At 54.9% G+C, this 15,831-nt stretch overlaps 1 protein-coding gene across 4 annotated transcripts in view; it reads left to right on the top strand.

Annotated features, from left to right (window-relative positions):
- Positions 1 to 4,765: 4,765 nt before the first annotated feature.
- The window catches only part of LOC133278105 (S-adenosyl-L-methionine-dependent tRNA 4-demethylwyosine synthase TYW1-like), a 48,463-nt gene continuing 37,397 nt past the window's right edge, over positions 4,766 to 15,831 (top strand). Inside the window, exons 1-7 of one of the 4 annotated variants that reach the window (XM_061470576.1) lie at positions 5,778 to 5,918; positions 6,619 to 6,759; positions 7,373 to 7,474; positions 8,221 to 8,415; positions 9,542 to 9,823; positions 10,622 to 10,624; positions 11,061 to 11,180. In XM_061470576.1, coding sequence (XP_061326560.1) covers positions 5,784 to 5,918; positions 6,619 to 6,759; positions 7,373 to 7,474; positions 8,221 to 8,415; positions 9,542 to 9,823; positions 10,622 to 10,624; positions 11,061 to 11,180 — 978 coding nt within the window. In that variant the 5' untranslated portion in view covers positions 5,778 to 5,783. Of the gene's footprint in view, positions 4,845 to 5,769; positions 5,931 to 6,618; positions 6,760 to 7,372; positions 7,475 to 8,220; positions 8,416 to 9,541; positions 9,824 to 10,621; positions 11,181 to 15,831 lie in introns of those variants that run through there. The other 3 variants (XM_061470573.1, XM_061470572.1, XR_009746451.1) reach the window with 3 other exon arrangements.

Below are 15,831 nucleotides of genomic sequence, written 5' to 3'. Positions count from 1 at the left end.
AGGGCTACCACAATCCCTGTCCCAGTGGGACATCCCCAGAGCCCAGCAGCCACCACCCAAGCCGGCTCCTACGCCACAGCCTGGCCCTTCCGCCATCCCACAGACCAAGGGGACGACACGACCCATCAGCTCATCGAGGCTGAAGCACCAGCTCGCTCACTACCAGGGGAAGTGGCGCCTTCTCCAAGGCCTGAGGGGCTCTGGCCAAAGAAGGATGCAGAAGTCCCTGGAAAGCAACACACCACTGTGAGCCGGGGTCAGCAAAGGAGGAAGAGCTTTAGGGAGCTGGCAGCACCCGCAGGAGCCGATGCATCCAGTGCATCCAGAGGGAGCAAGGAGCGGCATTTCAGATTCACCTGCACGCCCCGGGGCTAGGGATCGGGGCAGCCAGTGAGGGAAGCACCTTCCCTTCGCATGGCAAGGCTCTGCACAGCCCCAGCACCAGCCCTCAGGGCTGCTGAGCCCGGGCAGCTCAGCCAGGTCTGGCAGGAGAGCTGCTGCCTAAATCTAACCCTGCCCTTCACCCGTGCAGAAGCCCCGTCCGCCCCGACTCACCTCCCAGCACGGGTGCGCTCACACTTCTGGGCTGGCTGGTGTCAGTGAGGCCGTTGGTGCTGGAATCAGCTAGCCCAGAAACCACCGATGCCGTGCTCCCTGACGCTGCCCCTGTGCAGCTGGTGCCCAAGGAGCCCTGGGCGATGGCTGTGCCCAGGGACGTACCTTCCCCACTGGTGCTGGGGACCTCATCTGCTGGGAGGGAGCACGAAATCAGGACCCACAACTTGCTGTATGGGAATACCCCTTAGCAGAGCCTCCCAGCATGAACAGCTCACAGCTCCGGCCCTCGGGACCCTTGCCCATCACCCTGGGGACTGCAGGGCACGAGCTCTCCCGCCCAAGCCTTCACCAGGCTCTAAAAGTTTCAGACCCGAGGACCAGGGAGCACCGGCCCAGGAGCTTCCTCAGCTTGCGCTGCACGGACACCCCACTGCCCTGCCAGCCCGTGCCACGGCTCTCTCCTCCTTGCCGTGCCCTTCACATTCCCACTCTGCCCTTACCCGGCTTAGGTCGCAAGAGTCGGTGCAACCGCTGCTGCGCTGCCTTCCTCTCCTCCTCTATGATCTCCTCCGTGATGGGGTAGCCCGGGTCAAGTGCAGGGGGCTGCCAAGAGAGAGCAGTAGCTTAGTTCCTTCTCAGGGAAGCCGGCAGAGCCGCTCTGAAGGAGGTGTGGAAGCAGGCTGGCTCCAGAGCCGGGAAGCAGTGGTTCTGCCGCAGCCACCGCAGAGCTCTGGTCCCCATTCGTTTTGGCCCCCAGCTTGGCGCTGAGGGCACAGCACCCTTGCCCAGCCAGTACCTGCTCCAGCAGCGGGCAGCAGTCACGCACAGCCACCACGCACCGGGGCAGGGGAGAGCCTCACTTCCCACTCAGCCAAGGACGAGACCTCCTGCCCCAAGGCAGGCAGGTCAGCCTGCCCCCAGCCCTGCACAAATTGCACTGGGCACATTCTGTCCCCAGACGAGGCCAAAGAGGCTGCGAGACGGCGACGTATCAGCACCAGTGGTTCATTATCCCAGGGCACCAGCAGGCAGATGCTCCTCCTGCGCGGTCTTCCGTTTCCCGGCGATGGTGGTGGGCTCGGGGACTGCCGCCGCTTCTCCTCAGCCCTCTCGACAGCTACAGGAGGAGACAAGTCAGGAGCAGCTCCCAGCAGGGGCGTTTGGCCTATACCGAGGGGTTGTCCCTTCTCACTCCTCTCCGGATGCCCGTCTTGGAGGGCAGAGCCAGGGACACAGCCTTAAGCCGCGGACAAGGTTGCGATACCCTGGGGCAGCAGCTGGCCACAAGAGATCCACGGGGAAGCTGTCACAAGAGCCCGCTGGGGCTCCACGGGCCAGCAGCCCCATCCCACCTCCACAGACGTTCCTTGCCCGCTGCCCACCCGAACCACAAACCACACAAACTGCCAGACGTGGCCACATCTCGCACTGTGCCACAGGACCCTAGCCACAACGGGCACACAGGAGAAAACGCCACTGCCTCAGCACCAGCACGTTCCTCCTTTCCAGGGGACACTTCAAGCTTGTCCCACCTGCAGACCTGAGCTACCTCGTGTCCCACTGCTGTCCCGCACCAGTGGCCCACCCAACTGTGGCACAGAGCTGGGCCCCACCTGCACTCACCTTCCTCCATCTGCACAGCCCTGGTCGCTGTCACCGGCGCGCGGCTCCATCGTCGCACCTCCCGTTCCCTGTGCAAGCAGGAGAGAGCCAGTTAGGATCGGCCCCCTGACCTGGGAGCAGGACGAGACCCAACACGCCAAGGACTCCCACAGGCATCCCTGCTGTGTTTCTTTGCTGTCTTTGCCAAACAGCAGAGCTCAGGGCAACAGCCTTGAGTCACCACAGCAGCCTGAGTGTGGCCCCAGGCAGAGGAGCTGCTCCTCTCCCTCCACCAGGGCCCCGGCTCGGGCAGCCTCAAGGCAGCAGCCAGGGATCCCGGGTGGGAGCCGCTGCTCCTCACAGGGCCCTGGTCGGACCCACCCTGTCCTGCTGCTCCACAGCACCGCAGGGGAACAAGGCTGCAGGGACGCTGATCAGCACAACACCAGGGCTGCCCCACAGCTGGGTGACCCAGTAGCCAGGTCTCGGGCCTGGAGAGCAGCACTTGGGTACTGGGATGGCTGGGAAGGTGAACGCTTTCTTCCTGGCTGGCACCGACAAGCGGGCGCTCGCCGGATCAGCAGTACATTACCTTCCTGTCCACTTGGCCACCGCACAGCAGACTCCTCTGCAGGACTGTGGGGACAACCCCCCACACATCCACTTCTCCTGGAACACAGGAAGAGACCAGCAGTAACTAATTTAGTTCTGGGGAGCACAGCCTCCCGTCCTCCTCATCGCTGTAGAGTAAATCCCATCTCCCAGGCACTGGCTACCGAGCCCAGAGCCTCTCTTGCTTCAAAGCTGCTCAGCTCCCCTCCAGAACATCCATGGAGGGCAGCCTGAGCACCCCAAACGGGATCCACTCTGGGAGCAAGCAGCCTCCAGACTCTTTCTAAGCGAGGCAACGGGGAGGGAGGATGCTGCTGCCCCAGACACAGCAAACCCTTCCCTCTGACTCACCCTGGAGAAAACCTTTCCCTGCACAGCTGCAGAGCTCCATTAGCCACGACTACGTCCCCTTCTCACATCTGCAAGCCCAGCCCAGGACGTGAGCAGTGTTTTATTACAGCTCAGCAGGTGCCGAGGAGACCCGCGTCAAAGTGGCAACACCGGGCTCCCAGGCGTGCTGCTGCCTCCAGCTGAAAAGCTGTCAGCACAGCAAAGAGATTTCGTCTTCCCCTTTTCCCTGGATGTGCCCCCCCTGCAGAGTGGCCAGGGCAGAGTGGGGAGAAGGAAAGAGCTGCGCGCTGGGCTGCGGAGCGGGGCTGGGCGTCGGGCCCACGGCGAGACCCTGGGCATCTGACTGTCCCAGCGTACCGGCGGGGAAACGGTCCTAGGGCTCCAGTGCGGCAGCAGCGGGTACCGGTGGCGCACGGTCGGCAGTGGGGCTCTGCTGGGACACAACGGTCAGCGCCTCTGTTAGCGGCGGGAGGATCCGATCCCGTCCTCCCCCCGTGCTCCCTCAAGGCAGTAGTGGCCGGACTGGGTGCTCTCAGCACAGGCGGTGCCTGCGGCCAAGCCACCGTTAGAGTCCATGGGAGCAGGCGCCTGCGGGCCGGCAGGACCGTATCGCACACCAGGACCCCACTGCGCACAGCAGCGATCCCTGCACAAGAAGGCAGGGCAGCACCACAGGCAGAGCTATGGGACCAGCACCGCCATAGCTGTGCCACCCGTGTCCTTATCCTGCCCGTATCCCTGTGCCACCTGTGTCCCTGTGCCACCTGCAGCCCTGATAACCAGGGTCTCTGTGCCATGTATATCCCTGTGCCACCTGTGTCCCTGTGCCACCTGCAGCCCTGATAACCAGGGTCTCTGTGCCATGTATATCCCTGTGCCACCTGCAGCCCTGATAACCAGGGTCTCTGTGCCATGTATATCCCTGTGCCACCTGTGTCTCTGTGCCACCTGCAGCCCTGATAACCAGGGTCTCTGTGCCATGTATATCCCTGTGCCACCTGCAGCCCTGATAACCAGGGTCTCTGTGCCATGTATATCCCTGTGCCACCTGTGTCTCTGTGCCACCTGCAGCCCTGATAACCAGGGTCTCTGTGCCATGTATATCCCTGTGCCACCTGTGTCCCTGTTCCACCCGTGTCCTTATCCCACCTGTGTCCCTGTTCCGCACCCGGCCCTGACAGCGCCAGCCCAGGACTTGGCTGCCACTCGGCAGCGACGACCTCGCAGGCTTCCCGCCACGCCGCGCTCGCACCACGGCCCCAGCAGGGAGACGGAGCTAAAATGGCCGCGGCCGGGGCCGCCCAGCGCTGTTTCCCCATTGGCCGGGGCCGCCCAGCGCTGTGCTGTCATTGGCTGAATCCGCCCGGCCGTGACTCCTCTGTGGCCGCCCCTACGCTGTCCCCGCCTGCCTGTCGCTCCGCAAGCTCCCTCCGCAGGGAAGGGGTGCGCGGCGGCCGCAGGCGTCCGGAAGCGGCGTCCACTGGGCCGAGCGAGGCGGGAGCTCTCCGGCGGTGCGGGCCGCGGGAGCGGGTGTTGCGCTGTGGCCGGAGCGGAGGGGGGCGGGTGTCCGTGCGGGGGAGCGGGGCCGTGTCCGTGCGGGGGAGCGGGGCCGTGTCCGTGCGGGGGAGCGGGGCCGTGTCCGTGCGGGGGAGCGGGGCCGTGTCCGTGCGGGACTGGCGGAGCCGGAGTTGGCCGTGTAGGAGCTCGGGGGTGTGTGGAAGGTAAGTGCAGCGGGGAGGATGTTGTGGTGGGTGTTGGCCGGGTGTGGGGTAAGAGGCGTGAGGTGGTTTCGGGGCAAGGGGACGAGAGGTTTGTGTGAAGATGTGCCGTGGTTCCGTGGGTCGGGCGAGCTCCGAGCCGGAGTCAGTGGTGCGTGCGGAGGGGCAGGGGTAGGGCAGGCCCAGGGCTGAGGGGCGGCGGGGCCCGGGGGAGGTGGGGGTGTTCCATGGGGAATTGCAGGGGTTGCCCGGGGAGGCGGGGGCGGAGCGGGGTTCCCGGGGTGCTGCAGGTTCCCGGAGCCCCCCTGGAGGGGTTCGCTGGGGCTGCCGCAGAGCCGCAGCGCTCCCAGATCTGGTCTTTGGGAGCTTCGGTGTTGCTGGTGAAGGGCTTCCCGTCAAGGTTGTGACCTGAGTCGAGGTCTTGGTCTGGCCTGGAACCTGGCTCAAAGCTCCTGTAAGCAGAGTGGCGCCTCACGTGTACGAGCAAGGGTTGTGCTCAGCAGCAGGCGCTTGGAGGTGATTTCCCCCTTGCCGTGGAGCTTTGTAGCTCGAGAGATCTGCACGTGTTGGATCTGTGCAAAAGTAAGGCCGGTCCGATGCCCTGGGTGTTTCACAGGGACTGCTTCCTTTCAGACACTTGCACAGCTCGAGTGTTACCTGCCTTTGCCTGGAACAGAACCGGTGCTCTCTAAGGAAAACCCAGAGATTCCACAGGGCAGTGGAAATAGAGGTGGAGCTCAGCTGGTGCTCCTCTGAGGAGGTGAAGGCTCCTTGTAGCGTCTTGTTTGTAGGCAAAGGCTGTTTTCTGCAGAGCCTGGCATCAGGCTGCTGGCCTGAGCCTGCAGGTGCGGGATGGCTGGGTTTGTGGTGTTCATTCTCAGTTTGTGCTGTTGGAATCTGCTCTCGCTAAATCTGTGATCTGTTTTAGACTTGGATGTCTCAATGGACACGTGGAGCTTCTTCTCTACTTGCCTGGTGTCCTTATGGCTGCACAGGCTTTACGTCTATTCTGCAGTTGCTTTTGGGGTCAGCATTTGGATCGTCATTCAGTTCTCCACCTCCAAACCCCAAGAGAAAGTAACAGAGCATGTAAGTGCTTTGAGAAGAGCCCCAGAATCTGTGTGTGGAAGCAAGCAGTTGCTGGGGAAAGGAAGCCCCTGGTGCAGTGAAATGTGCTACTCCACTGTGGGCCCACCTGAGTTGTTGCATGTGCCAGCTGTAGTTCAGTGTGTCTGATGGTTGTAATCCTCGGTCTGGGTCGTCTTATGTTTGTGGGTAACTGAACGCGCTCTTTGCTCTGCTGTCACAGCAGAACTCATCTGAATGCTTTCCATTTGTTACTGAGGGAGTGTGTCAGCCTGGCTTGCTCTGTCACTTCAGGCAAATCATTCTGCTTCTGCAAGGTTTTCTCATTTTTCCTGTGATGTTAATGATAAGGTTGGGCTGGTTTGGGGACCAGAGTGGGATTAGGCCACTAGGGAATTTAAATCCTTGTTGTTCAGGTGAGTGAAGCTCTGCTTTAGGAGTTGGGAAGTTCTTGGTTTCAGCCTGAGCCTGTTATCTCAGCAGCATGCGAGATGAGCGTGTTGTAGCGTGGCCTAGTTTGGAGAAAGCTACTTGTGTGTTTCTGTAGGGTGAGAGACACTCAACTGCTTTGTTCTATTTGCATGGTGCTGAGAGTCTGATCACAGGACTGGGATTTTCAATGCTTTTGGGAAAAAGGGGGTTACCATCGCTTTGAAAAGGGATGGAACGCGAGACAGTGCTTGTTCCACAGGGTGAAAAACCCACTGGGAATCCCGCTTCTTCTGAAGGAATAGAAGACAAGGTAGTCAATGGGTGTGCCACCCTGCAGAGAAAGGAGGTCTACGTTGCTGGGGTAAAGATTTTCTATGGGTCTCAGACTGGCACAGCAAAGGTATGAGTTACTCTTTTTCCATGTGCATGATCTTGAGTTGAAATGTTGAGATTCGAGTATGTTGCTTGCCTTAGAAACACTACAGTGTGTAGAAATCAGAGTTCCTTCATGAGAAGTTGTTGCCCAACAGGAAAGATAAGTGAAAAGCATATAAAAATAAGAGCTTTACTACTGCCTTCATGTGGGGTATGCAGTAGAGACATTATTATGAAGCTTCAAGTTTACTCTTACAGTGTTATAGAACCCCAGCCTGGTTTGTGTTGAAAGGGACCTTAAAGCTCTTCCAGTTTTAACCCCCTGTTACAGGCAGGGACACCTTCCACTAGAGCAAGTTGCTCCAAGCCCCATCCAGCCTGGCCTTGAATATACTCTTAATTTGCTAGCTGATCTTCTTAGAGAGAAGTGCTCTTTCAGGTGCTTTTTCAAAAAGAAATGTCATTTGTGTGTGTAAATATAAAATCATTAATCATAAAATTCATGTGATTCTCTTTTTCCAGCCAGTATATCCTTGCTGTGCTGGGAGAAGTCCTGTCTCTGAGCACAGCAGGGCTCGTTTGACCTTTCAGGTACCTGTGTTGTAGCACCCAGTCGCTGTCTCTGTTTCTTTTCTCAGAGATTTGCCAGAGCTCTTGCTGAGGCAGTTATTTCCCTTAATGTGCCAGTGGAAGTCATTAGCATGGGAGACTGTGATCCAGATGATTGTTTATTAGAGGAGGTAGGTACGTTGTAAATGGGAATAATAAATCCAAGCTTTTCCTGGGGTTGTGAAGGCAAAGCTGTGTGTTGAAATTTGCTTTCCTTCCATGGAAGCAAGTGCAGTCCATCAGCCCTTGGCAACAAATAGCTAAATGCTGAAATTGCTGAGGAAAGGCTCGTGTAGGGCGTGTGATGCCGAGTGTGGCTTTGTCCAAGCCAGTTGTGTAGCTCGGCTGTGAGTAATGGACAGTGTCTGCACCAGGGCCCCTGTTGTGTCTATGAGAGTGTCCACCTGGGAAGGGTTCAAAACTGGAGTAAGAGGATGGTGATTCTTCTGCAGCTTTTAGACTTAGAAACTTCTCATGAGCAGTATTTCTGCTGGGGAATCCTTGTGGATTTTTCTTCTGTCAATATTGATAGTTGATTTTTTAATGTATGGGGGGCGTTATTGCTGCAAGAGCGTGTTTTGGAAGCTGTTGATTGGGGTGGGGAAGGTGGGTGTCCCGTTCTGTTTTCCCACTCCATTAAGCAGGGGAAAGAGAGCTTGTTCTCTTTTGGTTAATTTAAGATGGCTTTGCAGGGAGGATGGCCATCCACCACTGTTGGGGTTATCACCTGCAGCATCCCACACCAAAAACTATTCAGCCAGCCAGCCAAAATCTCATCTTTTGTCTTCTTTCAGGTGCCCACGTGTTCCAGCTCTCTTCCTGAAGTGGTCAGGAAACTTGAGTGATCTTTTCTCTTGTGTTCTGTTTCTGTTCTTAGACAACCAGCAGGAACATCTGTGTGTTCTTGGTGGCTACATACACAGATGGGCAGCCAACTGAGAGTGCAGCCTGGTTCTGTAGGTGGTTAGAAGAGGCTGCGCACGACTTCCGCTTTGGGAAAGCCTATCTGAAGGGCCTGAGATACGCTGTATTTGGCTTGGGAAACTCTGCGTATGTTGCTCATTACAACACAGTAAGTATCTCCTGTGCACATGTCTTTGACTCCTGCTCCTCTGGAAGGCTGAGCTATCTTAAATGTTACGTACCTGCCTGTTACTGGTAGTTTGTGTGAGAATTGGCCCAGAAAGCCGATGGCATTCTGGGCTGCACCAAAAAGAGTGTGGCCAGCAGGCTGAGGGAGGTGGTTCTCTTCCTCTACTCTGTTTTGGTGAGACCCTCCCTCTGTTGCATCCAGCTCTGGGGCAACAACACGTGGGATGTGGAGCTGCTGGATTGAGCCACAGAGATGCTGCCTGGGCTGGAGCAGCTCTGCTCTGGAGCCAGGCTGTGAGAGCTGGTCTGGTTCAGCCTGGAGAAGAGACGGCTCTGGGGAGACATTAGAGCAGCTCCCAGTGCCTGAAGGGGTCTGATGAGAAACCTGGAGAGGGGCTTTAGATAAGGGGCTGCAGGGACCGATCAAGGGGGAACGGCTTTAACCTGCCAGACGGGAGACTGAGAATGGCCATTAGGGAAAAAATTCTTCCCTGTGATTTTGGTGAGACACTGGCACAGGTTGCCCATAGAAGTGGGCATATGGCAGTACCTGAGCCTTGTAATGAGTTTCATCTTGGTCAGAAAAATGGCATGACTTGTCACCTGGTTGTTATGTTTGTGTAACTGGAGCCACAGGAAATGTGTTAGGCATGTGGCCATTTTGACCAAGCATAGGATAAAGGAGCTTGTTTCCAGAGCTCACCTCTTATCACATGGGTTTGATAGCAGAGGTGTTTTCCATCACAGAATGCTTTGGGTTGGAAGTGACCTTAGAGCTCTTGGAGTTCCAGCCTCCTGCCAGGGGCAGGGACACCTTCTTGTGCCTTGAGCACTGCCAGGGATGGGGCAGCCACAGCTTCTCTGGGCACCCTGTGCCAGCGCCTCAGCACCCTCACAGGGAAGCATTTTTCTCATAATGTCTAATCCAGGTGTGGTGGTGTTCAGACTGTGTGTGCTCTGAGCCGGCAGGTGAGGGAGAGTCCAGAAGTGCCTGTCCTGCAGTCCTGTGCAGCCCTCTTTCCAGGCTTGGTGCTTGCTTTCTTAGTTGCCTGCTTTGTTTAACTTGGCCTTCATTTAATTTCCCTCTAACTTTGATCTTATCCCAGGTTGGAAGAAATATTGACAGGTGGCTGTGGATGCTCAGCGCCAGCCGGATCATGACTCGTGCCGAGGGGGACTGTAACGTGGCCCAGAGCGAGCATGGCAGCATTGAGGCCGACTTTGAAGCCTGGAAAGCCAAGTTCCTCAGTCGGCTTCAGGCCCTCTGCAGAGGGGAAAAGAAGCCCTGTGGTGGGAAGTGCAAGAAAGGGAAGTGCAAATCTCCAGGGAAGCAGAGCAGGGAGAGTTCAGATCATGAACATGGGGTATCGGAATATGCAAATACTGAGGTAAAGCCCCAATCCGTGAGACCTTATTTCTGGTTTAGTACCCCTTGTAGCACTGGTTGACTTCTCTCCTTTCTCCTTCAGCCCAGAGGGGTGCCGTGGGAGCTTGATACCTCTTTTTTTTTTTTTTTTGGAGCAGAGGGGGAAGAGGGATGAGATCCCATGGCAGATAGCAAGTAGAATAAGCCACCCAGGAAGGACCAAAGAATTTAGTGATGGCTGATGGACCTAGGCTAGATGGCATGTGTATGATGAGTCTCCCTCTTGAGTAGGGGGAGGTATGTGTTGTGATACATGCTCCAGGGACCCAGTCTGGGTTCTCTTCAGAGCCTTTGCTTTGTCTCATGGCCAAGTTCACTTCACATTTAGTTGTCTGGGAGCAGTTAACCCGCTTCCATTTCAACTTGGGGAAATTCAGGTGCTTTGCCTGAATCCCAAGGTTTTTCCAAAGGCAGCTGGGGGAGTGTTCTCTGAGCAAGTCCTGTATTTGCTCTGAATGTGTGCCCGTAATCTTTTTTTGTGTCTTCTGGAGTGTTTGTTGATTGCAGGCTTAAATAAGGAATCCTCTCTCTTGCTCTAAAATGCAAGACCCAGAGGTGCTGTGGCACTTTAATCCTGCAGGCAAGGTGTTTGCTGTGAGTTGGAAATGACTACGATGGCCATGTTGAATTCTGTAGGAAAAGAAGGTCTCTTCTGTCTGAGTGGGTTTGAGGGTGCTGCCTGCTGCAGGAACAAGAGGAATAAGCATTGCTGTTCCGCCAGTGCTCTTCTGCTGTACCTTGCCTGTGTACAAAAAGGGAGACGGTGTTTCTGCTCCGTGAAGAATTTCACTGGGAAAGCAGATCTCTCACTCCCTGTTTATCAGACACCAAGGGGCACTCGGGGGAATTGAAGGGCTTTAGGCTTCCAGATGATCACAGTACAGAGTGGGAGTCTGACTTCTCTGATTGCCTGTCATGGGATCAGATGGGCATATGAGGGAAAGGGAATAATCTGGAGGCAAGAAAGCTGGGCTGAGCTTCAGGCAGTCTGCTACTGAACTCTTAAGTAGACACCAAAGAAAGCCCCAGGTTTAAATGCATCTTGTACACATTATACAGGTTATTGGTAGGCTGTTCCTTGTTTTTCAGTATCTTTGCCGAGTGTGAGAGCTGATTTCACTGGTTAGCATAGATGAAGATCTCATGCTTAACATTCAGATACATTTCTCACTTGGATTTTTGTCTGATCTCTTACACAGGCAGAGTTGTTTGAAAGCAGTAGTGAGGAGGAGGCTGACGCTGAGGAAGCTGGAGGGTCAAGTTCTGTCCTTGATGTTGAAGATCTTGGCAAGATCATGAGGCACGTGAAGGAAGCCAAGGTACCACTGTTACGAGGAGTGTGGAACTATCGGGTCTTTATCAGTGATCAGTTGAATCGATTAAAATACACTTGCTGGATTTGAATTGTTGGAGCTAGTTAAAGGGAGAGTAAAATAGAAGCTATTGGAGAACCTGTCCTCAAACAAGCCTATACTTGGAGGTGTGTTGGATATACTTCCTGGCTAACTGGGACTCGTTCGCTGAGCAAATAGTGCAGTGGTAACCTTTTATTGTGAGTCAGAGGGAAAATAACTTCCACTGTTCAGATCTGAATATCCATCTCTGTTGCTGTGATTCACAGTCCAGTGTCTAAACACAAATCTTGTTACTGGATCTGCCTGTGGGAGCTTGATCTGACCTGTGTTGAGCCTGGCAAAGACAACCATAATCCTGCTTTATGCCAGGGTGTTACTATCTCCCTTCCTGTGTGGGTCTGTTCAAGTTTCATTTTCTGTGTGCAGTCTTCCAACAGAATACATCAGACTCCTTTATCTGGTTAGCACACGGGAAGGAGTCAGAATACGCATAGGTACTAGGCTAAGCCTTCCTGTGTTCCCCACACTTCTTGCCGGCTGAGCAGTTGGCAGCTGGGATGGGAAGGGTGTGCCCAGGAGGGACCTGGGATGTCTGTGTTGCCACCTTCTGTTTCCCCCTTAGCAAGCTTTCTGTGGTGGGCTCTTTCCCTGTGCATCCTTGAGCTGCTCTCTACCCCATCCTCAACAAACCTACCTCTGTCTGTAACTGCACCATCCTTGTCTTGCATGGCTCTGCGCTGTGGACTTAGAATCATAGGATCGTTAGGGTTGGAAAGGACCTTAAGATCACCAAGTTCCAACCCCCCTGCCGTGGGCAGGGACACCTTATGCTAAATCATATCAGCCAAGGCCTCGTTCAACCTGGTCTTGAGCACTGCCAGAGATGAAGCATTCACAACCTCCCTGGGCAACCCATTCCAGTGCCTCACCACCCTCACAGGAAAGAATTTCCTTCTTATATCCAACTTGAACTTGCCCTGTTTTAACCCGTTACCCCTTGTCCTGTCACTACAGTCTCTAATGAAGAGTCCCTCTCCAGCATCCTTATAGGCCCCCTTCAGATACTGGAAGGTTGCTATGAGGTCTCCACGCAGCCTTCTCCAGGCTGAACAGCCCCAACTTCCTCAGCCCGTCTTCATACGGGAGGTGCTCCAGTCCCCTGATCATCCTCGAGGCCCTTCTCTGGACTTGTTCCAACAGTTCCATGTCCTTTTTATGTTGAGGACACCAGAACTGCACACAATGCTCCAGGTGAGGTCTCACAAGAGCAGAGTAGAGGGGCAGGATCACCTCCTTCGACCTGCTGGTCACGCTCCTTTTGATGCAGCCCAGGATACGGTTGGTTTCTGGGCTGCAAGCGCACACTGCCGGCCCATTTTCATTTTCTCATCGACCAACACCCCCAAGTCCTTCTCCACAGGGCTGCTCTGAATCTCTTCTCTGCCCAACCTGTAGCTGTGCCTGGGGTTGCTCCGACCCAGGTGTAGGACCTTGCACTTGGCATGGTTAACCTTCATGAGGTTGGCATCAGCCCACCTCACAAGCGTGTTGAGGTCCCTCTGGATGGCATTCCTTCCCTCCAGCGTATCTCAACCGAACCACACAGCTTGGTGTCATCGGCAAACTTGCTGAAGGCGCGCTCAATCCCACTGTCCATGTGAGCGACAAAGATGTTGAACAAGACCGGTCCCAACACCGACCCTGAGGGACGCCACTCGTTACTGGTCTCCAGCCGGACATTGAGCCATTGACCACAACTCTTTGCGTGCGGCCATCCAGCCAGTTCTTTATCCACCGAGTGGTCCATCCATCAAGTTGATGTTGCTCCGATTTAGAGACAAGGATGTCGTGTGGGACAGTGTCGAACGCTTTGCACAAGTCCAGGTAGATGACATCAACTGCATTACCCCTGTCCATCAGTTCTGTAGCCCCATCATAGAAGGCCACCAAATCGGTCAGGCAGGATTTCCCCTTAGTGAAGCCCTGCTGGCTGTCACCAAGCACCTTGTTGATTTTCATGTGCCTTAGCGTGCCTTAGCATGCCTTCCAGGAGAATCTGCTCCAAGATTTTGCCAGGCACAGAAGTGAGACTGACTCGTCTGTAATTTCCCGGGTCATCCATTTTCCCCTTCTTGAAAATGGGGGTTATATTTCCCTTTTTCCAGTCATGGGGAACTTCACCTGACTGCCATGATTTCTCAAATATGATGGCCAGCGGCTTCACAACTTCATTCACCAGCTCCTTCAGGACCAACGGGTGGGTCTCATCAGGACCCATGGACTTGTGCATGTTCAGATTTTTAAGATGGTCTCGAACCAGATCCTCTCCTACAGTGGGCACAAGGTCTTCAGTCTCACAGTCCCTGCATCTGCCTTCCAAGACTTGGGTGGTGTGGTCAGAGCCTTTGCCAGTAAAGATGGAGGCAAAGAAGTCATTCAGAACCTCAGCCTTCTCCAAATCCTGTGTAGCCAGTTCTCCCGAGAGCTTCCTGAGGGGGCCTACATTCTTCCTAGTCTGTTTTTTATTTGCTGTGTACCTGTAGAATCCCTTCCTGTTATCTTTAATACCTCTAGCTAAGTTTAATTCTAACTGGGCCTTAGCTTTCCTAACCTGGTCCCTAGCTTCTCGGACAACATCCCTGTACTCTTCTCATGCAACCTGTCCTTGCGTCCACTTATTATAAGCCTATTTTTTCAATTGAATTTTCCTCAGGAGCTCCTTATCCACCCAAGGAGGTCTCCTGGCCCTCCTGCTGCACTTCCTTCTGGTTGGGATGCAACACTCCTGAGCTTGCAGCAGGTGATTCTTGAATATCAACCAACAGTCTTGGGCCCCTCTGCCCTCTAGGGCAGTATCCCATGGAACCTTCCGAAGCAGGTTCCTGAAGAGGCCAAAGTCTGCTCTTTTGAAGTCCAGGGCAGTGAGCTTGCTGCACGCTCTTCTCACTGTCCTGAGGATCTCAAATTCAAGCATCTCATGATGGCTGCATTCAAGGCTGCCCTGGAGTGTCACATTTCCAACGAGCCCTTCCCTGTTAGTGAGCACGAGGTCAAGCATGGCACCTCTCCTTGTCGGCTCCTCTATTACTTGCAGAAGGAAGTTGTCTTCTACACAATCGAGGAACCTCCTGGATTGCTTGTGCTGGGCCATACCGTCCTTCCAACAGATGTCAGGGTGGTTGAAGTCACCCATGAGAACGAGGGCCTGCGAGCGTGAGGCTTTTCCTATCTGTCTATGGAGTGCTTCATCCGCAGGTTCTCCTTGATCAGGCAGTCTGTAACAGATCCCCACAGTAATGTCTCCCATAGCTATATTCCCTTTAACCCTGACCCACAAGCTCTCTGTGGACTGCTCACCTGTCCCCAGACAGAGTTCCATACTCTCCAGCCTATCCCTAACATAAAGGGCAACTCCCCCTCCCTGCCTGCCGGGCCTGTCTTTTCTAAAGAGCCTGTAACCTTCCATCCCAACACTCCAGTTGTAGGAGCCATCCCACCATGTTTCTGTGATGCCTATTATATCATACCCCCGTAGACGTGCACACATCTCTAATTCCTCTTGTTTGTTCCGCATGCATTGGGCATTTGTATAGAGGCATCTGGGCCGAGCTCCAACTGAAGCCGGCTCATTGGCTGGAGCGGCTGGGATATCTCTACAGTGCTCCGAGCTTTTATTATAGGTTCTGGCAACTGACTGGGTGTGTTGGGATGGAACGATGCCCCCCTCCCCCGACACATCTAGTTTAAAGCCTCCTTGACCAGTCTGGCAAGCCTCCTACCAAAACTGCTCTTTCCCTTCTTTATCATCAGGGCATCTCCACCAGCCCCCACTAGACCTGGCCTACAAGCTTGGGTGCCGTGTTCAAGACACCCAAACCCCTGACTATGACACCAGCCTTTTAACCAGTTACTAACCTGGCCAGTCCTCCTAGCTTTTTAGGTCCTCCCCTGTACCCTGGAGAATTGATGAAAAGACCACCTGAGCTCCAGAGCCCCTAACCACCTCCCCCAGGGCTCCGTAGTCCTTCTTTATGTTCCCCAGGCTACTACTATCTATATCCCTAGCAGCCACATCTATCACCAGGAGTGGGTAATAGTCCGTGGGACTTACTAGAGCAGGCAGCCTCTCTGCCACATCCCTGATCCGTGCCCCCGGTAGGCAACACACCTCCCTTGAGGCGGGGTCTGGACAGCAGACAAGTGCTTCTGTCCCTTTCAGTGTAGAGTCCCCTACTACTACGACCCGCCGCTTTTTCCTAGCAGCACCAGTAGAGATCTTCTTTACCAAGGCATCAGCCGGCTGTTTCTGGCTCGAGTGCGCTTCCTCATTAGCCCCCTGCAGGACAGCAGAGCGGTTCTGCGTGGGGACAGGGGATTTAGGGGGAAGCCCCTTGCTTTTGGTTGTCCTTTTCCTTCTTTTTTTTGTTGTTTTTTTTTTGTCGCTAATTCCCAGCTTCCCAGGTTAACGGCCTCTTTCTTTCCTTCATGAGGTAGAGGTGAAGCTCGAGGCCCCTGCACAGTTTGGGCCGGGAGCAAGCATTCCTGCTTCCTCTCAGCTTCCCTGACTCACAGTCTATTAACAGCATCCTGCAGCTCAGCCACCTGCTGCAGGAGG

The sequence above is a fragment of the Pezoporus flaviventris genome, unplaced genomic scaffold, assembly GCF_033815535.1.
Source record: "Pezoporus flaviventris isolate CSIRO_AGI_PZ_B2104156 unplaced genomic scaffold, CSIRO_AGI_Pfla_v1 ptg000063l, whole genome shotgun sequence".
NCBI lineage: Eukaryota > Metazoa > Chordata > Aves > Psittaciformes > Psittacidae > Pezoporus > Pezoporus flaviventris.
This window is presented reverse-complemented; position numbering and strand designations above follow the sequence as displayed.